Genomic DNA, 27,308 nt, shown 5'->3' on the forward strand with positions numbered 1-27,308 from the left:
CTACTCTCTACCAATGCATTGCCTTGAGATCACAAAGCATTGGAACTGCGCTTCGCCTCCGCAGCGGTCTATGGAGATAGACACATCCCTCAACCCTGCGAAGAAATCCGGTGCATTGCACTTCGGAACCAACGCATCTCAGGTCCTGAGCTTGTCTTTGAAATTGACACATCACCATCATTGCGTGGGTCCAATTGACACATCTTAGCATGCATCTTGCTGTTGCGACCAGGAAAGGCACTTTGGTTCCTGGGCCTGCGTGGGTCCTGTAGCCAGCCTGCACTCCATGGCAGTGTTCCTGAACTTTTACTTTGTCCTGGTCCAGTGCTACCTAAGGAAACCCCTAAAAGCTGAATTTGCTTCTAAGCGCAATTTTGCATTTATTCTTTAAAAAATCATATTATGCTTCTACACATTGGATTTTGGTCATTCTGGCCTTATGTCATTTATTAGTTCATGGTCTATTTTGCTAACCTCCTGTGAAGTCTTTTTGTGGTGTTGTCACTGCGTTACTTTATGAGCTAGTGCACAAAGACTTTACTCATTGCCTTCTAAGTTAAGCCTGCCTGCTCTGTGTCAAGGAACCAGAGAGTGAGCACAGGATAATTTAGGTTGAGTTCAAATTACCTTGACCAGGATTGCGGTCCCTAGTTGGACAGGCTGCATACTTCTGCCAACTAGAAATGCAATTTCTAACACAGGGGATTTACGTGGTTTAGTGCAAGACAAAAGGGCTGTACTTGCTGGAAGTGACAGTGTATGGAGGTGTGGCAGTTGTGTTTCACAAAATGAGGGTCAATATCCATAACAGATCGGTAATGAGCTTTTATATACTGAGAACATGTGGTCATTGGCATTGTAGCAGTATCTAAAACATTATGAAAATAATTTCTGTCCGAGTTCTAACCCTGCAAGATCAGTAACCGGTAGGAGTACTTAATTTGCACCAGACTTAGACCTTATCTTGAGCAACTGCTCAGGAATAGTGAGAAGGATTCTTAGATAATGTCCAACCCTGACCTTCTTTTAGCAAAAATGACCTTTAGTGACAGGATGGCATACTGTTAATGGATATGTAAAGCACACTTTCACAGGAGAACAATAAGAGCTAACCGAGATTGTCAGAGTACACGGAGTCAAACAGCTAATTAAGTTAAGAGGAGGTAAATTAAGTTAGTTGAAAGGGGTGCATTTTAAACTTACATTTCAAGAGAGCAACATTTTCAACTGTTTTAAGAGACAAAGGAAACCCTATTCGATAATCTTCCTACGACAACCAAAAAAGTGCAAACTCAACTTAACTCATCTTTACTTCTTAAACATAGAGCAGATGTTGCTTTGTCGACCGTTCTCAAGGTCTGGTATCATGCAAAGCCTTTTTGAAGAAAAGTAGGTGGTCGGTCCTGAAGAAATTATGAGCTGAGGGATTTAAATTGCACACTCTCTTTAATGGGCAATTGGTGCAAGCTCTTCGAGCTGGAGCAAAGCATTTTGTTTATGGAAGGCCACATGCAGCACCACAGCCGCACTTTGAAATCTCTGTATATTCGTGAATAACAAGACAAACCCCATCGGTCATGTAATATAACAAGTATGATTTTTTGCACAAATATATATTCAATAGGGTACAAGAGCGGCAGAAAAAGTATCATCTGCATAATTGTGAAACGAGATATCCCAAAAAGTACACACAGAAAATAGAAATAAATTGATAAAGCCACTCCCTGGGGGACAGAACATACGAGGGAGTTACAATTTTAGGCGTGGGCACCAAGTCCAAATTCTTGCATTTGTCCAGATAGAAAATATTCGCATGCAGTATCCATGACACCACAATGTGCTAATCTTTGCATGACGATGGTGGGGGTGACGTGTTGAAAGCCGCAAAAAGAGCTACTAATTTAGAGCCTCCGAGACCACCACGATCTCCAACTCATCTTAGATTAACCCCTGAAATAAGCCTAGTGCTTAACGGGAATTTTGTTATACTTAATGTGGGCCTGGAATTGAACTCTCAAAACATTTTCAAACATCTTAGCCACATGTGGCCACAAACAGCCTCTGCTTTTAAAATAAGAAAGAAATGCCGTAGCACTTTAAACCGGTTGGAACACTACTCATACAAGAGAATGGCTAATTGCTGATGTGGGGACAGGAACAACAGCTGGCAGGAGAAACATTGCCTTGAATCCCTCTGCCTGTCAGCAATCAAAAGGAGAGCCTGACATTTACAGTGTTCAATCACTTTAATTGTTACCATCAATATATTAAGTTGTTTCCTGAAACATGCCATGGACTTCTCATACAAGAAGGCACGTACATTCAAGCAGTAGAATGTCATTTAAGTACAACCATGTTTCAACTAAAATGAACTATGAAAGTTCGAGTTTAAAACAACTCCTGCAACATTTAGTAACAACTCATAGCAGAATGGAAGATTGTGAATCTTGCACTTAAATGTTTGTACCCTACAATAGTTAACGGGTTTAGATCAGTGCTTAATTTGTAAATAAAAAGGTGCCGGTGCTCAAAGCCCTTCTCTTAAACCTGCGGCTGCTGCAATGAAATGTGCGAACATGGAATACTGAGACAGCTTAATCCTGAAGCCATCTCGGGCCTCTTTAATCCGTTTAAAACCACTCCCTACCCCTTCAGCTCACACCTGCAGCTTTCTGCTTTCTCTCATTGTTGCGCTTTTTCGTTTTTCTCTTCCTCAGTGTTTCCCAAACGTGTCTTTTGCTCACTGCAAATGCTTGAGGCAGAAGACTAAGCCCCGGCCCTCAAAAATAACTGCCGGTGCTCAGCACCGGAAACAACAAGCACAAATTAAGCACTGGCTTAGATGCATATGGAAAGTTTCCCGGTATATGATTTCAGTGAACCGGTATATATAAACTTGAATTATAACAACATTTTATTTCTGGCACAGAATGTTTGTTGTCTACTAAATAGTACCGATGAAGTGCTTTATATCCTGGCTCAGTATTGAAAACTGGGGAATTTTCTTAGGCATCTTATACTCAATGGACATTGTTCTTGTGGCACAAAAATTGCATCCAATGTTTTTAACTGTTGCACGATTTTGTCATAGGTACAATCATGAATTTCTGCTACAAAGAAATATTACTTACAGGTACTGTAATGTACCAAGGCGTAATGACTGTTTCCTAGGAATCCCAGAGACTATGGCTTTCTTGACACACATTTAGAACTGCTAAATTTGATTAATCTCTTCGTATTTTCAGTTTTCTTGGGCGAAAGCATCAGAAACAACCCCCCCCCTCCCGTCCACCTAACTTAACTCTCTGGACAGGGCCTGACCTGCACGTTTCAGCATTTAGCCGATATACAAATAGGTATTTCCAGGCACATTTCGGTTCCCAGTCCAGCCTTCTGTGTTCTCCTGAACATCTCCTTGAGGTTTATAGCTGCAGCGCCCCAGTGCTTAAATTGTAAATAAAAACATGCCGGTGCTCAAAGCTCTCCTCTGAAACACGCGGTTGATGCAATTAAATGTGCGAGCATGGAACACCGAGGCAGAGTAACCCTGAAGGCATCTCGGGCCTCTCTAATCTATTTACAGACACCCCTGCCACTCCAGCTCACTCTCGCAGCTTTCTAACTTTGTGACTTTTTTTGCTTTTCTCTTCCTCCGTCTTTCCCATATGTGTCTTATGCTTCAAGAGCTCGCAGCAAATGCTTGAGGCAGAAGAATAAGCCCCGGCCCGCAAAAATAAGTGCTGGTGCTCTGCACCGAAAACAACTAGCGCAAATTAAGCACTGCAGCGCCCAAGGAAATGCATTAACAAAGCATCATGAAAGGCAAATAAGGATAGGACCTGAACATGCTAAGAGCCTATGAATGTGGCTCAACCAGGCGTAGAATGTAGATAAGCAGGGTGTGGGCTGGTCCAGTAAGCGAGGGACAGAGATGCATGGCAGGTATACTAAGCATAAGGAGATTCCATTCTTCAGACTACCGAGCGACAGGACTCTATTCACAGGAATCGTCTAGAGGGTTCGGAGTAGAGGCATCCAAAACAAATTATAATCACATCTGAAAAGTATATAGAAAATGAGGAGGTGCTTGATGATCCGGTGCCACAGGACAGAAGGGGGCATGGAAGAGAAAGAGACAAATTGTGTCAAGGCTCACAGATAAATTGCTTAAGAAACAGAGAAACCGTATGTAATTTATGGCTACTTAAAACATGGAAACATGACACAAATAGTTAGAATATGTGTAACCCATAATATGGGGAGGGTATTTCATTGTAAATTTGGACAATAACTATTTACTTACTGTGCTAATATTAGCATACAGTTACTTCTCATGAAAATGAATCAGTGGTTAAACTGAGCCGTTATTATTAATGATTCAATATCAGTTATCTATTAACCCCTGGTGAAATCTGATCTAGCAAATAATTTCGATTTCCAATCCTTATGTGACCTACGGTTAGAACATGTATGTCAGTAAAAGGAGGAGGAAGAGATATTTTGAATCATAGCTGGAAATCGGTTTCTCTTTCTACTACATTACCAGGATGCCATACGTACCAGCTCTCTTCTGCGGTTAAAGTGCTTCTGCTGTCCCCCAGTCTCTTCTCTACAGCTTCCAGCTCCACAGCGGTCTGTTCCAAAAGTGCGCACACAGAGTCCTTCACAGCAAACAAAATACAGGGCAATTTTACTATGCAAAACTTGGAGAGACAATCTACTTCCTTCAAAATAGTTCGGATTAGATTAATGCTCTTTATTTAATCACTGCCCACATCTCATATAAAGTGCTCTGCTACCTTTGCGTCATATGCACGCTTGATAAGACTCTCAAATAATTAAAATAAGGAAAATGTCACTTACCCAGTGTACATCTGTTCGTGGCATTAGTCGCTGCAGATTCACATGCTGTGCACAGTCCACCGTCTGGTGTTGGGCTCGGAGTGTTACAAGTTGTTTTTCTTCGAAGAAGTCTTTTCGAGTCACGAGACCGAGGGACTCCTCCCCTTTCGATTCCATTGCGCATGGGCGTCGACTCCATCTTAGATTGTTTTCCCCGCAGAGGGTGAGGTAGGAGTTGTGTATGCTAGTAATAGTGCCCATGCAATGGAATGAATACGTATGTACAAAATGAAGGTTAAAGTAATATATTTACAAATGTACAAATGTTGAAGATCTACTTCTAAACGGCTACAGGCTTCCGGGGAGGCGGGTGGGCGCATGTGAATCTGCAGCGACTAATGCCACGAACAGATGTACACTGGGTAAGTGACATTTTCCGTTCGGTGGCATGTGTAGCTGCAGATACACATGCTGATAGACTAGTAAGCAGTTATCTCCCCAAAAGCGGTGGTTCAGCCTGTAGGAGTTGAAGTAGTTTGAAATAAAGTTCTTAGTACAGCTTGACCTACTGTGGCTTGTTGTGCAGATAACACATCTACACAGTAGTGCTTAGTAAATGTATGAGGCGTAGACCATGTTGCTGCCTTACATATTTCGTTCATTGGAATATTTCCTAGAAAGGCCATAGTAGCACCTTTCTTTCTGGTTGAGTGTGCCTTTGGTGTAATAGGCAGCTCTCTCTTTGCTTTAAGATAGCAGGTTTGAATGCACCTAACTATCCATCTAGCAATGCCTTGTTTTGAAATTGGATTTCCTGTATGAGGTTTTTGAAAGGCAATAAATAGTTGTTTTGTCTTTCTAATTAGTTTTGTTCTGTCAATGTAGTACATTAGTGCTCTTTTGATGTCTAATGTATGTAGTGCTCTTTCAGCTACGGAATCTGGCTGTGGGAAGAACACTGGTAATTCTACTGTTTGATTTAAGTGGAACAGTGAGACAACCTTTGGTAAGAATTTTGGATTTGTTCTTAGAACTATCTTATTTTTATGTATTTGAATAAATGGTTCTTGTATGGTAAATGCCTGAATCTCACTCACTCTTCTTAGAGATGTGATGGCAATGAGAAATGCAACTTTCCACGTTAAGTATTGCATTTCACAAGAATGCATGGGCTCGAAAGGTGGACCAATGAGTCTTGTTAAGACAATGTTGAGGTTCCAAGAAGGAACAGGTGGTGTCCTTGGTGGTATAATTCTCTTTAGGCCTTCCATAAACGCTTTAATGACTGGTATTCTGAATAGTGAAGTTGAGTGAGTAATCTGCAGGTAAGCAGATATTGCGGTGAGATGTATCTTTATGGAAGAGAAAGCTAGATTGGATTTTTGCAAATGTAGTAAATATCCTACTACATCTTTTGGAGATGCATGCAATGGTTGAATTTGATTATTATGGCAGTAACAAACAAATCTTTTCCATTTACTTGCATAGCAGTGTCTAGTGGAAGGTTTTCTAGCTTGTTTTATGACCTCCATACACTCTTGTGTGAGGTCTAAGTGTCCAAATTCTAGGATTTCAGGAGCCAAATTGCTAGATTCAGCGATGCTGGGTTTGGATGCCTGATCTGTTGTTTGTGTTGTGCTAACAGATCTGGTCTGTTGGGTAGTTTGACATGAGGTACTACTGACAGGTCTAGTAGTGTCGTATACCAAGGTTGTCTTGCCCATGTTGGTGCTATTAGTATGAGTTTGAGTTTGTTTTGACTCAATCTGTTTACTAGATATGGAAGGAGAGGGAGAGGGGGAAAAGCGTACGCAAATATCCCTGACCAATTCATCCATAGAGCATTGCCTTGGGATTGCCGGTGTGGGTACCTGGATGCGAAGTTTTGGCATTTTGCGTTTTCTTTTGTTGCAAATAGATCTATTTGAGGTGTTCCCCAAATTTGAAAGTAAGTGTTCAGTATTTGGGGGTGAATTTCCCATTCGTGGACTTGTTGGTGATCCCGAGAGAGATTGTCTGCTAGCTGGTTCTGGATCCCTGGAATAAATTGTGCTATTAGGCGAATGTGGTTGTGAATTGCCCAATGCCATATTTTTTGTGTTAGGAGACACAACTGTGTCGAGTGTGTCCCCCCGTTTGTTTAAATAATACATTGTCGTCATGTTGTCTGTTTTGACAAGAATGTATTTGTGGGTTATCATGGGTTGGAATGGTTTCAACGCTAGAAATACTGCTAACAGTTCTAAGTGGTTTATGTGAAACTTTCTTTGATGTATGTCCCATTGTCCTTGGATGCTGTGTTGATTGAGGTGTGCTCCCCACCCTGTCATGGAAGCATCCGTTGTTATAACGTATGGCACTGGGTCTTGGAAAGGCCGCCCTTTGTTTAAATTTGTACTGTTCCACAATAGAAGCGAGATGTATGTTTGGCGGTCTATCAACACCAGATCTAGAAGTTGACCCTGTGCATGTGACCATTGTGATGCTAGGCATTGTTGTAAGGGCCGCATGTGCAATCTTGCGTTTGGGACAATGGCTATGCATGAGGACATCATGCCTAGGAGTTTTAATACCATCTTTGCATGTATCTTTTGTGTTGGATACATGGCCTGTATCACCTTGTGAAATGTTTGAACCCTTTGTGGACTTGGAGTGGCTATCCCTTCTGTTGTGTTGATTGTCGCTCCTAAGTATTGCTGTGTTTGGCACGGCAAAAGGTGTGACTTTGCATAGTTGATGGAGAAACCCAGCTTGTGAAGGGTCTGTATGACATACTTTGTGTGACGTGAACATTTTGTTAGCGTGTTTGTCTTGATTAACCAGTCGTCTAAGTAAGGGAACACGTGTATTTGCTGCCTTCTGATATGTGCAGCTACTACTGCTAGGCATTTTGTAAAGACTCTTGGCGCAGTTGTTATTCCGAATAGTAACACCTTGAATTGGTAATGTATTCCTTTGAATACGAACCTTAGGTATTTCCTGTGTGAAGGATGTATTGGTATGTGGAAATACGCATCCTTTAGGTCTAATGTTGTCATGTAGTCTTGCTGTTTGAGCAGTGGGATTACATCTTGTAATGTGACCATGTGAAAGTGGTCTGACTTGATGTAGGTATTTAGTATTCTGAGATCTAGTATTGGTCTCAGAGTTTTGTCCTTCTTTGGTATTAGAAAGTACAGTGAGTAAACCCCTGTGTTTTTCTGTGGGCTTGGTACTAGTTCTATTGCGTCCTTTTGTAGTAATGCTTGAACTTCTAGTCCTAGAAGATCTATATGTTGTTTTGACATATTGTGTGTTTTCGGTGGGACGTTTGGAGGGAATGTGTGAAATTCTATGCAATAACCATGTTGGATAATTGCTAAGACCCAAGTGTCTGTCGTTATTTCTTCCCAAGATTTGTAGAATTGGCTTAGTCTTCCCCCCACTGGTGTTGTGTGATGGGGTTGTGTGACCAGTGAGTCACTGTTTATTTTGAGGGGTTTTGGGACCTTGAAATTTTCCACGACTTCTTGGGAATTGGCCTCCTCTATATTGCTCCCGAAAACCTCCCCTTTGAAATTGACCCTGGTAGGTAGGTGGTCTTGTTTGTGAAGTGTTGGTTTCTGTGGGTTGACCCTGAAACCCTCCCCTAAAAGGTGTCCTCCGAAATGTGCCTCTGGTCTGCGGGGAGTAGAGTGCGCCTATGGCTTTGGCTGTATCGGTGTCCTTTTTTAGTTTTTCAATGGCAGTGTCCACCTCCGGCCCAAACAATTGCTGTTCATTAAACGGCATATTGAGCACAGCCTGTTGGATTTCAGGTTTGAACCCAGATGTGCGCAGCCATGCGTGCCTCCTTATTGTGACTGCAGTGTTTATTGTCCTTGCAGCTGTATCTGCTGCGTCCATGGAAGACCGTATCTGATTGTTCGAGATACTTTGTCCCTCTTCCACCACCTGTTGCGCTCGTTTTTGGAACTCTTTGGGTAGGTGTTCGATGAAATGTTTCATTTCATCCCAATGAGTCCTGTCATATCTCGCTAAGAGTGCCTGCGAATTGGCGATACGCCACTGATTTGCTGCTTGTGCTGCAACCCTTTTTCCTGCTGCATCAAATTTGCGGCTTTCCTTGTCCGGAGGTGGTGCGTCGCCTGATGTATGCGAGTTGGCTCTCTTACGAGCTGCCCCCACAACTACAGAGTCCGGTGTCAGCTGTGTTATAATAAATATAGGGTCTTTTGGTGGTGCCTTATATTTTTTCTCCACCCTTGGAGTTACGGCTCTGCCTTTAACTGGCTCCTGAAATATTTGTTTCGCGTGCCTTAGCATTCCTGGGAGCATGGGAAGGCTTTGGTAATGGCTATGGGTGGAGGACAGGGTGTTAAAGAGGAAGTCGTCCTCGATCGGTTCTGAATGTAGTGATACATTATGGAATTCGGCTGCCCTAGCGACCACCTGTGCATATGATGTACTGTCCTCAGGTGGTGACGGTTTAGTTGGGTACGACTCTGGGCTATTGTCCGATACTGGAGCGTCGTAGAGGTCCCATGCATCTGGATCATCCTGGCTCATTGTGGTATGAGCTGGTGAGTGTGTTAATGGTGGAGTTTGTGCTGGTGTTGCATGAGTTGATGGTGGTGGAGAGGGTGGTGGAGTTACCTTCTTTACCACCTTTGCTTGTGGTTGCTTGTCTCCTTGTTGGAAGTCAAGTTTCCTTTTCCTTTTGATTGGGGGAAGAGTGCTGATCTTCCCTGTATCTTTTTGAATAAAGAGCCGCTTTTGCGTGTGATCTGGCTCTATTGTTTGTAATTCCTCCTCAAATCTGTGTTTTTTTAGTTGAGAGGACAGTCCTTGTTCCTCTGAGTAGGAACCAGTTTTCGGTTCGGTTGCCGGATGTTTCGGCACCGAAACCGTGTCTCTGGATTTTTTCGGCTCCGACAAGATCTTTTTTCTTTTCAGCGTCGTGCCCTCTCGGTGCCGACCAACTTCGGTGCCGCTGTCTCGGTGCCGAATTTTTTCTGCGCCGCTCTCTCGGTCCAGAGAGTGCTGCGTGCCTGTATCTCGACCGGAGTCGGATGACTTCGACACCAGCTCGCCCTTTTTCGGTGCCGATGGACAGTCACCTACTTTTCGGGTTAAGCCATGGCCTGTTGGCGGTGGCGTCCCCTGGGCTTTGTCAGTCTTTTCGTGAGCTTTTTGTTTCGACGTCTTACTCACGGTTGGCGTTTCTTCAACGTCGAATTCTTCGGAATCCGACTCGTAGATGGAGAAAGTTTCTTCTTCCTCCTCCTCGAACCGTTGTTGTCCTGTCGGCGTGGACGCCATCTGCAACCTCCTGGCTCTTCGGTCTCTGAGCGTTTTTCTCGACCGAAACGCGCGACAGGCTTTGCACGTATCCTCCTTGTGCTCGGGGGACAGGCACAAGTTACAGACCAAATGTTGATCCGTATAAGGATATTTATTATGGCATTTAGGACAGAATCGGAACGGGGTCCGTTCCATCAGTCTCGAAGTTGCACGCGGTCGGGCCGACCAGGCCCCGACGGGGGATCGAAATTACCCCGAAGGGCTACCGGAGCTCTTCAAGATTCGGTGTCGATTTGTTCTAACTAACCCAATTCCGAGATTCTGACTAACTTTCCGACCCGAAACACGGAGCGAAAAGGAACACGTCCGAACCCGATGGCGGAAAAAAAACAATCTAAGATGGAGTCGACGCCCATGCGCAATGGAATCGAAAGGGGAGGAGTCCCTCGGTCTCGTGACTCGAAAAGACTTCTTCGAAGGAAAACAACTTGTAACACTCCGAGCCCAACACCAGACGGCGAACTGTGCACAGCATGTGTATCTGCAGCTACACATGCCACCGAACATAAAAATATCTCCAAATCATCCTGCATGTTCTACATACTGATTTTCTCCCTTAAAATTCCCATGAAAGAAACACTTTGCAATGTACATAGTCCTGACCACATCTAATGAGAAGAAACTTGCATCATCTGTTTTATTTGATCCTGTAATTTTGTCTAGTCATAATTGTGTTAGATTTCAGATGGAATATAGTTTCTCTCTTGCTAATATCAGGCATGGTATGCCTTTGGTCTAAAATGGTGTACAGGACCAACGGACTCCCTTATTAACTGCCAAGCTTTGGCCAGTCCACCCATTTTGTCTGCCCAGTCTCCCTCTGAGCCATATATTAGCTATTATGCTGGAACCACACAAGCAACTCTAAGAGAAATTAAGATGACAGCTCCTGAGGCTGGCAGTTTATTTAATTTCCTCTCTTACAACTGTTAAAACTGAGTTGCTCCCTCTGCTGAGAATGTGACTGACACATATCAAATGCATCAGTGTCAATTGCTGGATGCCAGGGCTCATCTTCTTCTCTCTTTGAATATGCCAAAAATAGAGGTGACTGCACTGCTGAACACTGAAGAATTTTAGATGAAGCAACAGGTGTCTCCTGTAAGAGTCACTGATTGGAATAAAAAGATAAGCAGCATATAAAAAAAAACTCCACACAGACAAGATATCGTAGGCAGAGAGTTGTAAAGGAACTCAGCATTCACAAACAAAGCAAAGGCAGATGGGGACAGGATCCAACCGGAGCAGAATCCTAGGAGTATATGAACAGATCCAGATTCTAGGAAGAGTCCTCTCAAGAAGATTTTAGAGAACCCAAGTATTGGAGATTTTCAATTCATTGCACTGGCTGTCCCAGTTCCTTTTATAGGAAGCAGATGTAAAGAAGCAGGAAGCTACCCACATGAAAAAGGAACTAGCATACAGGAAACTGGTTAGGCATTGTGGTTTGGAAAATAACTAGATATATCTTTACTAAGAAAGCCATGTTCAGAGGGGAATAACATGCTACATCGCTTCCTTTCTTATTAAAAGAGCAGACTGCAAAAGGAGCAATCTTGAACCTACAAGTAAGGCAGGTACAAAGGCTTGAGAAAGAATGAGGAAAAGAACTCTCTGAGCGAGAATGAGATGATCATGTGACTCATGAAATAGGGGGGGAAGGAATGCTGCCCATACACAAATTCCTTAGGAAACCTCACAAGTTCAGCAGCACCCTCTTCAAGGGATGCTTAAGGGTGATCAATGACCAACTATGGATCCACAATCTATGTGGCTTAATAGTATAGCCCCCTCGCAGAGGTCTTGGTTTAGCAGGAAAAGAGTGAAAACAATTCAAGATAAGAGAAGTTAGATGAACAAAAGAAGCCACCACCCAAGAGCATTCACCTATAGAATATCCCTTCCAATTTTTCAGAATCAATGTAGTCATACTCTAAAGATTTGAAAGTCAAATATTTCTTGGATGTTATAGTCCAGTTGACCCTAGATCATCCCCAGTGGAAGGCCTGGAACTTCCCCTTTAAAGGAATCGGTAATCTACAACGTAAGTTGAGAAACATGGAATACTTGATTACATTTCCAATATGCAGATTGTTGGATTTGATAGGACACATGGTTTATTTGGCTGACAATGGTGACTGGCCCAAAACATTGTAGCCTATGTTTGAAAGGTAGAGATTGGGCAGATAAGAATATAGAGGATAGTCAGAAATGATCTCCAGGAGAAAAGGTTGGAGCAGACTGTTGGGAGTTAATTGCCACTCTTGGGCATGTTGTCTTTAGCCATGTCTTTGACTATGGAAATACTGTCAGCAACCTTGATTTGCTGTTCTTTTCACTGACTGAGATATATATATATATATATATATATATATATATATATATATATAACAGCCAACACCATGGGGTTAATATGAGGTGCATCTGCAAATCCTTTATGCAAATCCTTTATGACAGAAGAATGGAGACAAGTGTGATAGCACTATGTTTGAAATTACTATATGAAACTTCTGCCACTGGCAGATAATTTGACCTAGTATTTTGGGGACCATTATAGTAACATCTGTCCTAGGCACTGGTTCACCCTTTCAGTCTACCACTTGGTTGGGAATGATAACCAGATGAAATGGTTTGTTTGAGATCAAGAGCAGGGCAACGAGTATTTCAGAAGTGAGAAATGTACTGGGATTCTCAATCAAACATTATGAGAGTTGGAATGCCTTGAAGATGAAGCATCAGTGATGAAATCTTTAGCCTTGTAAGGGAGCTGACGAAAAACGTCTTGAATGGGATGAAATGCACAGTGTCTTGGAAAATACATGAACTGTAAGCCTGCCCACTTAGAAACTGTTGGAAACTGGAATATTAACATTAAGTTCTGTAAAACTTGTGTGCCATGGTTCCGGTGGTACACAAAGAGGAAGTAGATAAACAGCCTCATGTGCTGCAACTTCTCTTCAGTTCACACTGTGCAAAAGCTGACATGTTCTACAACGTTTTTTGTGACAAACTGCTGCCAGAAGGATTTCAAAATGAACCTAAAACCAAGTTTGGAGCTCCTTATAAGAATTAATTATGCTCGTTATTTAAAGTGAAGACCATTTTGTTGTGCTTAAGGTGTTTAACTGAGAACTCTCCCAAATCTGAAGCACTAGAGTTATCTGTGTTTCTTTAATCATATTTAAAAAAGTCTGGGCCACCCTCATAATTTAGTTCAGAGGCACACAATTTTGAATGAAAGACGTAGCGAATCAGGATAGCATCAAGATAAAGCATCTGCTAATACATTCTTAGATCCTAGTATGGAAGTCATGAAAAATAATTATACTTAGAGAAGAAGTATACACAATGGGCCTGTTCATTGTTAGGATACTGCATGTTGTGCTGACACGGAAGGTTCTTTTGATCAGTCTTAACCGCAAGGGGTCACAAATCTCAACTAAAAAATGTCTCTACTCCAGACAGGCATTTTTTATGGTTAAGAGTTCTAACTCAAGAACAAAATAAATACCTGCACAATAAGATAAAGTATGTAAAAGATAACAGATTAGATATTCTTAACTGTCATCTTCTTGCATTTGCAACAAATGCTGCCCACTTAGAAAAATCAGTTTCCATAGTAACTTTCTTTGTTGCATTCAGATGTCTTAGAATAGATGTGTGGGTGAAGGCACTTTTACATCTTGAAATAGTTGCTCTTTAGCCATACCCAAAAGAAAATCCTTCTGTATGTTTTTTTTTTCTTGAGAACCCTCACTGGTATACGAAGCAAAGCTTGCAATGAACAGGCAATAAATATTAGCAAATCCCACAAACACTGGGTTTCTTTGAATGTGGTTAGAGTTGACTAGTCAATAATTGCAAATACTTTTTTGGATCCATAGAGATTCCATGTGATGTTGAAAGAAACCCATGATATCCAATGAGTTATTTTTGAATTCACATTCTCAGATTTACAAAACAATTGCTGTTGTTCTATCTGTAAAAACAACAAGGTGATGGATGGAATGTTTGAATTAATTTCAGACACTGGCAATCGCTTGGCGCCGCATCCCAATCCACAGTTTTTTGCTTACCTTGCCATCCCAGTTTGGACCCAGCCATATGCAAATCAGTCTTCGCCAAGTTCCTCATGGGAACAGTTCAGCCTGAACTACCAGGCCAGGTCCTCCCTGAACTGGAACACAAGTACCGTAGGACCTATTTTGCCCAAGTTAGAGCTTCTTCAGCTAGGTGTAGCTTGGTTCCAGTGAGCCCGGGATCCATCCCAGCGCACTTTGGGCAGCAAATCCCATAACAATAAGGTGATGGATGGAATGCTTGAATTAACCTCAGCCACTGACAATCCTCACGCTACATCTCAATACATTGTTTTTTGTCCAATATGTCCCCACAGTTTGGACACAGCCATATTTAAATCAGTGACCCTGTTCCTCATGCGAACAGTCCAGCCTGAACTGCCAGGCCAGGTCCTCCCTGAACTGGGACACAAGCAACCTAGAACTAGTTCCACCTTACTTGGTGCTCTTCAGTCAAGTATAGCACCTCTGGGCATACCAGGTGCCCCCACGTAGACAAATGTAAAAACAACAAGGTGATGCATTGAATGCTTGAAGTAATCTCAGTCACTGGCAATCACTGGCAATCACTCTGGCCAAATCAGTCTTGACCCTGTTCCTCATGGGAACAGTCCTGCTGAACTACTTCTATGGGGAGCAGGGTCAAGACTGATTTGTACATGGCTAGGTCCAAACTGTAATGGCGTGGGGAGCAAAAACACAATGGATTTAGGCCCACATCTGTGACTGGGATAAATGTTTGGCATTACCCCAGCCACACTAAGTGGGAAGTGCATGCCCAGATGAGGGTCCTGTGCTCGCTTTGCCACTGGATACAAGCTAGCCTGGCTGATATGGGGTAATACCCTGTAAATGGTCCCAGGGTGCTTGTTTCCGGTCCAGGAAAGACATGGCCTGGCTGGACTGTTTCCATGGAGAGCAGGGCCAAGACTGATTTGCATATGGCTAAGTCTAAACTGGAATGGCGTGCCCAGCAAAAAAACTATGGGTTTAGGCCCAGATCTGTGACTTGGGGTGAATGTTTGACATTTTTCAGCATTCCGTCCACCATCTGTTCTTTTTGCATTTGTTGTTCTAAGCACTAAGGGTATGCCCAGATGTGGATCCCGTGCTGGATATGCCACTGGATTCATGCTAGCCTGCCTGATGAGGGGTGATACCCTGAAACCGGGATGCTTAAGATACAGGGAGGGCCTAGCCTGGCAGTTCGGGCTGGACGGTTCCCATGGGGAGCAGGGTCAAGACTAAATTTCCATACGGCTAGGTCTAAATTGGAACGGCGTGGCGAGCAAAACAAAAAAAAAGGATTTAGGCACAGATCTGTAATTGGGGGTGAATGTTTGACATTGTTCAGCTTTCTGTCCATCACCTGGGTAGAACTAAAGAAACATAAAATAGATGGTCCATGAGATCCCAAGGAAAAATTAGCATCATACACGTGAACTACAACATACTGATTTAAGATGTCTGCGAATACCTGAACCATGAATCTGCGCAACACAGCTCATCCACTGACCAACCCAGAGGGCATAACCAGATAGTCAAAATGTCTAATGGAAGTACTAAATGCAGTATTCCACACATCTCCACACGTTATGTGCCCTACTGATCGAGCTTGGTGAAGATGGTTGCACTCTCCAGAATGTCTTTAATTAACGGCACAGTTTATCTATCTTTCAGTATTATCTTATTGAGCCCCTGAAAACCAATACAGCGATGTAATTCATTAGAGGCAAAAACAAAGAAGCCCCTGCTGGAGAAGAAAATTGACTATTACCCATTCGTCTTAAAGAGTCTTGCTTTCTCAAACAAATAGTATATAGTCGCAAAATGCCATCTGAACTCTTGGGTTCAGTAGGTACGGCACCATCAAATTCTCTATGTGGTGGCAAAGAGAAGTCTGTAAATATTAGACAAATATGAGCATAGTCTTGTTATTGTGCTGAAATTGATGCTGAAAAGGACATGGAAGCATTCTTTGACTCGGCCTGGATTTCTTCGAAAGAAGTTCAACAACCTCCAGAAAAAGGCAATGCTCATGGCAAATTTTAGAAGATATGGACATTTTTCTGTTAGCCCAGTTTATTTATGGGTTGTATATGAGTATCGTAAAAAATACTGCATTACTGGATGAAGAGATAATATTAAAAGATGTCCTCCTAAAGAAACCATCAATGGCACCTTCTTATCTTTTACTGGTTGTATTGTAAACTGGCTGCATGTGGTCCGGCACCCTTTTTGAATTTGATTCTTCTGGCCCCATTCATCACTAACATACATTCCAGATAAAATGCAATTAAGTAGCACTGAAACCACAACTTCATCTTCTGAAAGACGAGAGACTGACTAAAGGAATTATATGAGTGTTGGTCTCTCTAGAAGAAGACCTAACATGAGGGAGCCATTGACACCTGTCACCTTCTCCCATCTAAAAGCTCTGGTGTTTCCTGCCTTTCTTTCCCAGCACCTAGGACAAGCTCTGTGTCCAAATTACCACACTGCACTCAGTAAAGGCATTTGCCTGTTCATCTCCTTCAGTCTCTTTTGGCCTCAGAAAGTGTACCGCTACCGGTTCCAACCAACATTGTTTTCTTCTTTGTCAGCAGACCTGGGCTCATTCTTCTAAGCAGAGAGGATTTGTGGTGATTTGTGTGCGCCGGGACCTTGAATCTTCCAACTGGCATTCTAAGGTCCCAGGAGCAAATTAGTTTTCTACTAAATCTAAAAAGGAGGTAGGTCAAGCTGAACTACCCAATTCATCCTTAATGTTTTCCCTGGAAAAGTGTCATTTGGGTGCTTTCGATTCCATTGGTCTCAGCAATCAACTGAAATAAAACAGTTAAATAAGATAGCACGTCAGTATTCCCTTGCTGCAGAGGTTGCATAATCATCTTCCAATGTACCTGACTTTCCAACTAAGAGGTTGGCCCAAGCCAAAGCAGCCACAGAGAAACTTCTAATAAGGTGTCCCACTTTGGAGCATTCAGAAACAAACTGAGGTGGGTGAAAGGCAACGTGGATATATATATTTTTGTGTTTAGTTGCATTTCCAGAAAATCACATAGTATTTAGACTAACCATGCAACCTCACTAGTAGCCAGAGCCTTTTTGAGTGCTGCATATTTGCTTCTCAATTTCATTTTCTGAGCTTGCATTTTTTTAAGGCTTCTGCAAGGTACTAGGCAGGATCCATATCAGTCTAGCAGTGTAGGGGTTGTTGGCCTGGCAATCTGTAAATAGTTGGATGCAATGGCTGAACCTTCTTCACTCGGTTAAGTAAGGTAAACTCTTTCCTGTAGCCACTGTGTTGTTTAACACCTAGGACTATCATGTGGAGGCAACAAGTTTCTTCTTAAATGCTCACTGGCCGGAGTGTAAAGAAACTTAGAGACAGAGAAGAGTTGACCTGACAATCACAAAACCCAAATCGGAATAGGTGAGAACCAGATTAAATCCAATTGGAGCCGAAACCCAGGAGTATATCAAGAGATATAGATTCTAGGAAGGATTCTCCATAGAAAAAAAAAGGACAACAATCTGGAAATAGGGACATAGAACCCATTGACAAAAAGTTATTGGAGTGTTTGTGGCACATGGTTCTGACTGTTCCAGCTCTTTTTATAGGGAGAAACAGAAAGTCCATGTGAAGGAGTAGGAACTGATTTACAGGAAACAGGAAATGACAGATAGGAAACTGGCCAGCCATGATTGATTGGGAAACTAACAGGCAGTTTCTTTTCACCAAGGAAGCCATGTTGAGTTGGAAATAACTCAGTCACTTCTTCACTTACGAAAAAGGCAGACAGCAGGAGATATCCTGGGCCTAGAATCAAGGCCAGAAAATGACTGAGTCTTCTTGGAAGGTGAAAGGGTCACAGGAAAAAAAGAGAGAGACCAGAGGCGTGCCCTAGGCAATCCCCAGACAGAATAAAAAGAAGGCAAAGATTAAAATGCATTCAAGAAGGCACTAGTCCCCCAACACTATTTATTATTTATTTTGCATAATTCAATAGCGCATAGTCACCCAAGCTATAGATGCGCTTTACATGTTAACAATAATGATAACAATAACAGTTTTCTTACAAAGAACAGAATAAATCGCAGTAGATGAGAAATATGTTACAACTGTGGAACTGGGTCAGGATTAAAGAGAAGGGAAGACATTGGGGCTGAAATGGATTGGTAATGGAGGCTGGGGTGGACTATAGGTAGAGGATGGGTGGGGTAGGGTGGTGAGACTGAAGGAAGGTGGGAGTGGATGGTGAGGGAGGGCTCACAAAGTAGATATCATACAGTTCTTACGGAAAGTAACCAGTTAGTCTGGTCAAAGCAGTTATTACTGTGCCCGGTAAAGTTTGAACAGGTGATTTTTTAGTAACTTTCGAAAGAACAGGAGGAGGGATTTTCCAGTTCTGTTATCTATAGGTAAGGATTTACAATGAAGATGTTTCCGGAAGAAGCTTTTTTTCCTTCTTGGAGACTGCGAGCCACCAATTGTCACTAAAAGGTTAGACAAGTAGGATTACTTTGAAAATGAAGTATCCCAGTCCAGTTAAATTTGACTCTGACTTCAACGGGGAGCCAATGTAGGTCTGTGAGTATCAAGGAGATGTAGGCTAATTTCTCGGTCCCAGAGAGAGGTGGCCATGGAACAAGATGAACAGGTCACTCAGGAAGCCATGAGGAATGCCAGAATACTCCCAATCGATGTCCTCGGGAGACCATACAAGTTCAAAGGCATACTTCTTAAGGAATGCATAAGGGCATTCAATGCCATTCACAGATCCGCTGCCTGCTGATCACAACAGACATTAACACAAGTCTCTATTTCCGAGTACAAAAAGCTCAAGTCGAAAAAATTAATTCTTCCAGAATTTATAAGCTGCTTAGAATTATTTTTTCCTAAGGTTAGCCTTATTAACAAAAAGGAGATAAAAACGAAAAAAATAATTCAGAAGAGTAATCTGCTCCTCTTATTTCTATTGTAATTACCTTCTATTCTAGCTTGCTGTCTTTTATATCCTGAGAATTTTTGATAATCTCTTAAACTACAATCTGCTCCCCTCCTGACCAATCACCTATCGATATACTAAAACTCTATGACCTGGTCTCATCTTAGCCTCTCAGATGGCTCCCTAAAATTTCTGGATGATGTAATCTGTCCAATTTAAAATTGCCCCATGTGACAAGCTCACAATATTACCTGGCTACAGGCCTACATCCCTGATTCATCACTGAAACAACATTGTTTTAATGAAAGAAACGAAGGAAGGTGAAATCCTCTATAAAGGGAAATCAGGAACTCTTTTGCCAATCCTATCCAGGCTGAGGAATGGGTGCCCAAAGGGCGGTCCTCCAAAAAAATCTACCCCTCATTTCTGATAATTGATGATTTTTAACTGTACTTTTAAAGGAGATAAATGAACATAACTTCAATGTTTAAACTGTTAAATATGCTCAGAGCTGCCAAGTGGCGCCCCTTTGTATGAACCATATTCTATCATTCCTGATATTTTAGCCAATAATAAATATATTGCACGTTTGGGCTTGTAGATTCGTATTGAACTTAAAATGGAGTGGTATAATTTTCCAGCATTGCTACGTGCTTTTTAGCTGAAAAGACAAACTCTGTCTGACACAAGATGTTGTGACCCAAGGCTGATTTACAGCTGGAAATGACAGGAAAAAAGGAAACAAATGAACATCAATGTTTGTCAAAATTCTTTGACATCTTCAAACTCGCCTTTTATGGTTGGTTCTTCTTGTCTACAGTATTTTTCAATTCTATAAATAGGGTTTCTTTTAAAAAGAAGTAAGACAGGGCACAGCATCTGGAAAATTCTCACTTGAGATGTTTGACTTAATATGTTTTACCATTAGTATTTCTAGAATGCATATTTGAAAGGCATTACTGCAAATCAGATTTTTCTATATTTGTTAGGCTATGTGTGCTTAAAGCCCACAAAATTCTCTAACATGCTTGCAGTATTTAATATCTTATAGAATAATTGTGAAAATGTGTTTGCCATTTTAGGAGCAGCTCGATGAGCTTATTTTATAGAAGGTGGTGAGCTGCAGTAGAGTTTGAACACCAGTTTATTACATGGATTTCCAAGAATTAAATTATGTTATCAGGCATTTGCGGGAGAAAACTGTACTTATCTATGGCTGCGGGGAAAAATAAACTGATTTTCTAAAGAACAATACGTGTAGAAAATAGTAAAAGGAAAAGTAAATAAAAACTCTAAATCCCTGCTAGTTATGCGCTCTAACAAGAAACAAACGTCTAAGCCAGAAAAAGGTCAAATGCCTTAAAAAAACAGGTATTTTATGGCATGGGCAAAGCGGGTCTTTGTTCCGGGCAACAGCTTCAAGAAGACCCCATGGAAAGTGATTTTTCTTTATTTCACCTCTGTAAATTTATTTACCTCAACTACTCTCCCTATCAATACCTCTCACTCAGTCTACCCAATGTTATCCTGAAGTTTTTTGGGACACCATACGAGATATTTCAGCCGTTTTTGTGTGAGCACTTTTTTGAAAATTTAAATATTGTTCAACATTGTTTGGCATCATAAGGGCCTAAATTAGCAGAAATGTGCAATAAACTTCAAAAACGGGGCCCAAAATGATGCCTTGCCTTTGACTCGAAAAACCTTAAAATGACACTGTTTAAACTCAGTAATATAATAGAAAAAAATCCTAGTTCCCTAACAAACTGACAGTAAGCCACAAGCACTAGTGTTTCCAAATATAGCTAGAAACTGACAGAAAACTTTGGCGAAATCTAGAATTTGCTAAATATTCAATTATGTGCATAGCATGAATCCGGCGGTAAAAGGTTCAGAGCGTAAGTCTAAGTGGGAGAAAAAAAAAGATACATTTCCAGCAACAAGCATTAAGTTTTGACTAGAAATGCCCCAAACCCATATTGACTTCTTTAGCAAAAAACGCATGTACTGTGGAAATGTTAGCTGCAAAAACTCTGCCAACTTGGAGGCTTTCCCACAAAACTGTCAAGAGCAGTAACTTTTCAGCAACTTTATCAGGATGTTTTCGTCTCACCAAGCAGAGGGGAAACAAACGCAGCAGGTTCCTGAAGCAAAAAAGTGATCAGCACAGCCTTCTACAGACAGGAGGAAATATGTCGCTGTTCTGGTTTACGAACATGTCCCTCTAGAGGGACAGGCGTACTGTATTCCAAGACTGCTGTCATGTTACCACAGGAAGGACATGTGTATCCATTCCTAAGTATGAACAGCACTACCAATAAATGCCCCTCCTGCAGGCCTTCATGTATCCTTGGGACTTCAGCCAAGGCCTAGGAAGTTACAGTCTATAACATTTTAACTAAACTTGGCGGAGGGTGTGGGCCAAGCAGGTTTTCAGAATAAAACTCTTTCTTCAAACTACTTCCGATTCAGTAAGAGCTCTGGTCAAAAGATGGTCGACAAACAACACTGTGTGACAAGAAATACTAAAACAACATTTTGAATGTAAATTTTGCCATCCAACTGCTGACACAACATTGAGTCAATGTTATTTAACAAAAGATGCATGGTTGCACAATGGCGTATAAATCTCTGAATAAACAGGAGTCTGTATGTATTATATTGGGCTACTTATGAATGCATATTGTCGAAATAACTGACGAATGCCCTATTCTAAAGAACAGCATTCATCCTGGGTAGTAACCTTTTTAATGTAATATCTTGCTTAGGAGGACAAGTAAATCGTTGTATAGTGTAAATGACTGATCTGCCCAGGATCACACAGTGAAATGCATTTGGAACCCAGTGTTGATGGTTCCTGAGACACGATGTTGCCACTAAACACTAGTTCCTTTCTTACTCTTCTTTGGGTTGAGGTTCAGTTGCTAACATACATCTTGAAAGCATTTTTATTTTTTTTCCAACAAACAATGTACCCGAATGCACCTCAAACGAAATAATAATGTTAAGCAAATCTCCGATTAGTCAGAATCCCATATCCTCATTCATTCATTATCGTTCTACTCGATCTGTGAAAGCACAGCCGCCCAGTCACAGAAATAACTGGTTAGTAGCAAGAACAAAGCTCAGATTGGTGTGATTTCAGTTTCTTAGAAAGTTCGATAAACTCACACTATTGACAAAGACCATCACAATGTCTGCACAGTGGATGAACGGGTCAAAGGGCATCCTGAACAATAAAGCAGGCGGACCCATGCAGGCATGCTGAAGGTATTTTTCTACAGTGCCCCGTGTCTGCTCAAGCTCTCTTTCCATTAGTGGGTGTGAAAACGCATTGCACTGCAACTGGGAGAAGGTAGAGTGAAGCGGCAGAAAAAACAATCTGGTTCAAACACATTTAAATCTGTGAATGGATTAGCAAAACTCTCAACAGGACTAGTAATAAAAGATGTGTCATGCAAGAAAATTATAGGGCAGCAAATCCCAGCAGGGTCGACTCAGCATCACGACCAGCCAAGGCATATACAATAGCTGCCAATTATTATTGCATAACAGGACTTGTAATTAGGCCCGCCATTCGCAAGCAGCGCTTGCCAGCAACGGCACAAGATGGAGAAGGAAACTGGCTCTAGGGCCCACACCTTGCTGCCCCTTTAATACACACCTCTGCGAATATAGCCCAGATATCCACGGAGTGGCCAGGCAGGTCACAGAAGAGCACCACAGGTGCCACTTTCCGTAAGCGGGATGCACCCTGCCCTATAGATCATGGTAGGCGCAGGCTGGCGTGGTATGTGAGCTATAATCTATGTGCTAAAGTTCTCCTTAATCACAGCAGTAATTCCTAAATGGTCAGTCAGATAACCTGGCAAGAAACATATAGCGCCACAGGTTTGGCTGAACATCATGTCTGGAGATGACTTTTGTAGCTAGGTGGAAAACGTCGCACGAAAAACGTCAGAAAACACGTGCGTTCATTTATAGAGAGTCTGAGGCTATCAATGTAGTGCAGTATGTGATCGCCCCAACCCCCTTGGGTTGTTAAACAAGTGCAATTTACTAAATTGAAGCAGCCAACCTAGCGCTAGGCCTAAAGGCCAAAAAATACAGATTTAAACTGCTTTTCTGGCTTCTAACGGAACTGAAAAAGGAAGACCTGTTGCTCTTGAGATTCCAATCATCAAAGTAAAGTACTATCATTTTAAAGACCTACCACAGAATCACAGCGAAATACTAAAACACATCAGCCAAAGTCGTAAGCAGTTGGAAAAAACATCCATTTATGTAAGATCTTTCAGATTTTAAGTTTTAATCATATAGAAAAAGAGAATCTCGGCGAGTGTTTACTTCTTCCCCAGTACCGTTATGTTCTTCCCTCCATCTGTATTCCCTGCTCCCCGACCTGAGATGAACCCAGCGCTCATGGGCCACTCAAGACATCGCCAGACTAGAGGAACATGCACACATGGGGGTAAAGAAATGTATCCAGACTGGTTCTGGGACAACCTCCTCTCAAAAGGAAAAGCAGGCTTCATCAAAACCCACAGACAAATCTGCATGGAGAGAGTATCAATGGAGCACTGGTTTGCTCTCACATTTGATTTGGCCTTGAAGAACAAAATAAAGGGATTCATCGCATACATTCAATATAACAGCTGGAGCCAGGAGCAATATAATAAAAAAAACTATGCATAGATGCAAGCAATGCTATTTTTAAACGGGAAAACACATTCACCATAAATACCTTTATGTTGCAGATACGATCATAAACCACTAGGATAGCACATGCTACTCTATTGTAATAAAGATGCTTAACCTAATTAATCTAATTTCTAAAAAAACACAATCCTCCCAGAAATCCTCCCTCTCAAAACTGGGAGTACTGTCAAAAGATGGGAGATCCTTTCAATGGCATGGGCTTCTAGGAGAAGTCTGGAGTTTCCAGTCCCATATCTATCAGGCCTCATTGTGTTGCAGGGACATCTTGGGAAACTTCTGTAACACACAAAATGGTCCCCAGTCAATGATGCGCCAAGTAACGCTCTACTTTACTACAAAGGCCATTCTGTGACAATATTCTCCTTCTGAAGAAATCTTAGCACGCTAAGGAGGAAATGGATGTTGTATTAGCTGCAGGTACTGTAACCACAGATATTTCTGGACATCCAGGACATGGAGCTGTTGGCAGCTTCCGTCCCGCTGCCAACTTTGGGAGAACGGATCTCTGCCAAAGGACCTCAAAACCTTGAATGAATGATCACTAGGACCGATATAATGGGACTATTTGCTCTGAGAGCAAACTATTTAACAAGAATTATGATTCCTCAACACAATGGAGCTCGTTTTATGAAAGTCAGAAACAAACGCTTCAACTGTGTGAAACCAACTGTGTTTCAAGATATGGCTTTTCCTTTAAAAACAGGCCTCTGCAGCGGTTACAATGACACACTAAGTTATCGTAATGGGTAGTAAGCTGGGGCAAAAAAGGGTTTTAATTATGCTGCACAGCATTTCTTCCTACCGGCTTTTCAGCAGTGGATGTTTCAGCAGCTCGCTGTTTTGTTTTCTTGCTTTGCTTCTTCAAATATCTGTGGCTGAGCAGGTTATACCAACGCGTTGACTTCTCGCCTGACCTGCAAACGTCAGCCAGGCTTATTTGCGCCCCTCCCTGTATGCAAGAACAACAACAAACAGAACACAAAGTGGGGTCAGTGACGGAAAAGGAAACTGAGTTACCAAAGTATAAAACAAGCATTTGCAATGCAACGGGTCTAGCATTTGCTCGAGTTAGAGCTATTGGCATTGTAAACTCCTACCCGGACTTTTCTTGCTACAACTGAATATAAAAAGTAAAACAGTTTCATATACGCAAGCCGATTCACAGCGCTACGGCTGCCATTAGCACCAGCCTGAAGAGACACACAAAAGGAAAAAGAAGTTTGCTCGCAGTCAAACGTATCAGCAATCATGCAATTAGCCATGTAACATGGGTGATGGCCAAGGCAGTAACCAAACCGCCCCCAAGGAGGAACAAACGTAAACCATTTACCAATGATAACAAAGGATTTTTGTAGGACAAGCCCACGAACTAGTGAACATGATGGGTGTGAGGTGGGTGAGGTTAAAAGCCCAAATAGATAACTACACGTCGGGAAAAGCAGCACTTGCACGCTGCTATGCTCGACCTAAAAATACAGTGATATAGATAGCATTGACTTGAAATCACATATAAACATAAAAATCAAGTTGAATGTTCCTAATTTAAAAATGGATGGCGGATTTGCACTTTTTAAACCGTTCATTTCACAAATTGGCACTTTTGGATAAATAACCAATCAATCTCTCTTGTAGACGATAGAACACTTTCATCTTGGAAATGCCAGTCACGTTAATTTTGGAAAGCTTTAATAGACTAATACATTTCACTCTTATGTCCCATAATGCAATGAGATGAAATCAGCACGTCTCCTGTTGTACACAGTCTAACAAATAAAATGCAAACACGAGCAGAAGCCATGGAAACGTCCAGGAAAAGGCTGCGAAAGCCTGAAAAGATGAAAGCAGATGCAATCACATGGAATACATGATTACTATGTATTAGTCTCTAATTTTCACAAAGGATATCTGTTTGAAACAGATGGACAATGTATTCTGATCCTTAAAATTTAAACCGAAAAGCACTTGCTGCAGATACTGATGGAAAAGCACCTGTAGCAAAACTGCTATTCAAGCAAAGGTCCTGGTGAGATAAAGGGCTAGCACCATGTCGGGCTGTAGCAAGATTCTTGCCAGTTACACAAAAGGTCTTTAACTGGCTACGAGTTATGGCTTCAGAGGTAGCAGATGATTTAATATTAAAACAAACATTGTTTGAATGTAGCGGGAGAGCCAACCGTGGACATACGTATCTATAGACACGCATGCCTAGTGGACATGTGGACAGGTAAGAGGGTGGGAATATAAGATTGGTTCAGTACTCTCTGGGCTACAGTACAAGGACTCCATAATTCCGAACTGGGCAAGTACCAGGAGCGGAAGGTAACAAGAGTTACTTGCCCCGTCAGGAATTAGGTACACTATGGATCGTCCGCAGATTTTGTCACTTGAAATCTCCAGCTGAAATACAAGTGAGGCATGATGAATAACTAGAGAATTCAGAACGGAGTTATCAATTCTCTGGGTAATTCCTCATTTCTATAGGAACCCTCTGGGTCGCTTTGTAATCCCCTTTTACTCGCCCCTTCACACCTCTAAGGAGTTAGTTGTACCAGAGGGTTTGGTGACTCTGGTGGGCAGATTTAACGGGGGGACGTGAGGTGAGGGGTAATAATGGGAACTCAAGTTAAGGCCAGAACTGGTCAATTTCTGGAACATAAAGGCTTTAAAACATTCACATTTCTCACTGTAAGTATTTTCAGTAAATGGACCTTTTTCTGTAATGAGATATTTGTTACTGTACATTAGATTCTCCCCCTCACCCTTTCTACCAGTCCTCTTCTAACTCACCACATTTAGCAAAACAATTCAATGGAGCCCACGAACATTTGTTTTATAAACGTTGGTATAGTTACAATAAAAGAGGTCAAAGTCAATAGGCGTTCACTAATTCACTGATACACATACACCTACATATATGTTTATATAGTATGGACATCAAACTCATGGTTAGGGGTTTGCTTCACAAAAACAACAAATTACATAGAAGTAGCTAACCACATAAAAAGGTGCAGTCGATTGAGGTAACATTGACTAATTCATAACTACAAGAAGGATTGAATAATTAAACAGATGCAACAATAAAAAGGAGGGATCCAGTAAAACTAGTGTCAGGTATAGTTTAAACACGTGAGGATTTAGAGCCTTCTGGTAGGCTAAGAAGTTTGAATTGTGTTTGAGATGTCATCAAAGTCATTTGTAATGCTATCTGTGACAGCATATATGGTACTATGTGAGATGCATGGGCGCACTCACAATCAAATTCCTAAAGCCGGTTGGCAAAAATTCATGAGTGTTTAGTTGTTGGACTGTGTCCATAACATCACTTCGATTGTAAATTTCTATGTTTCCTATAATATACTTCACTTTGTGATGC

The 27,308-nt window shown here is 41.7% G+C and overlaps 1 protein-coding gene across 1 annotated transcript in view; it reads right to left on the bottom strand.

The window, feature by feature from the left end:
- WWC1 (WW and C2 domain containing 1) overlaps positions 1 to 27,308 on the bottom strand; it is a 347,981-nt gene that overhangs the window by 50,177 nt on the left and 270,496 nt on the right. The window contains exons 16-17 of the mRNA XM_069199350.1: positions 24,738 to 24,884; positions 4,561 to 4,661 (exon numbers count right to left, since the gene is read on the bottom strand). Coding sequence (XP_069055451.1) covers positions 4,561 to 4,661; positions 24,738 to 24,884 — 248 coding nt within the window. The remainder of the gene's footprint in view (positions 1 to 4,560; positions 4,662 to 24,737; positions 24,885 to 27,308) is intronic.

The sequence above is a fragment of the Pleurodeles waltl genome, chromosome 7 (genome assembly GCF_031143425.1).
Source record: "Pleurodeles waltl isolate 20211129_DDA chromosome 7, aPleWal1.hap1.20221129, whole genome shotgun sequence".
Taxonomy (NCBI): Eukaryota; Metazoa; Chordata; class Amphibia; order Caudata; family Salamandridae; genus Pleurodeles; species Pleurodeles waltl.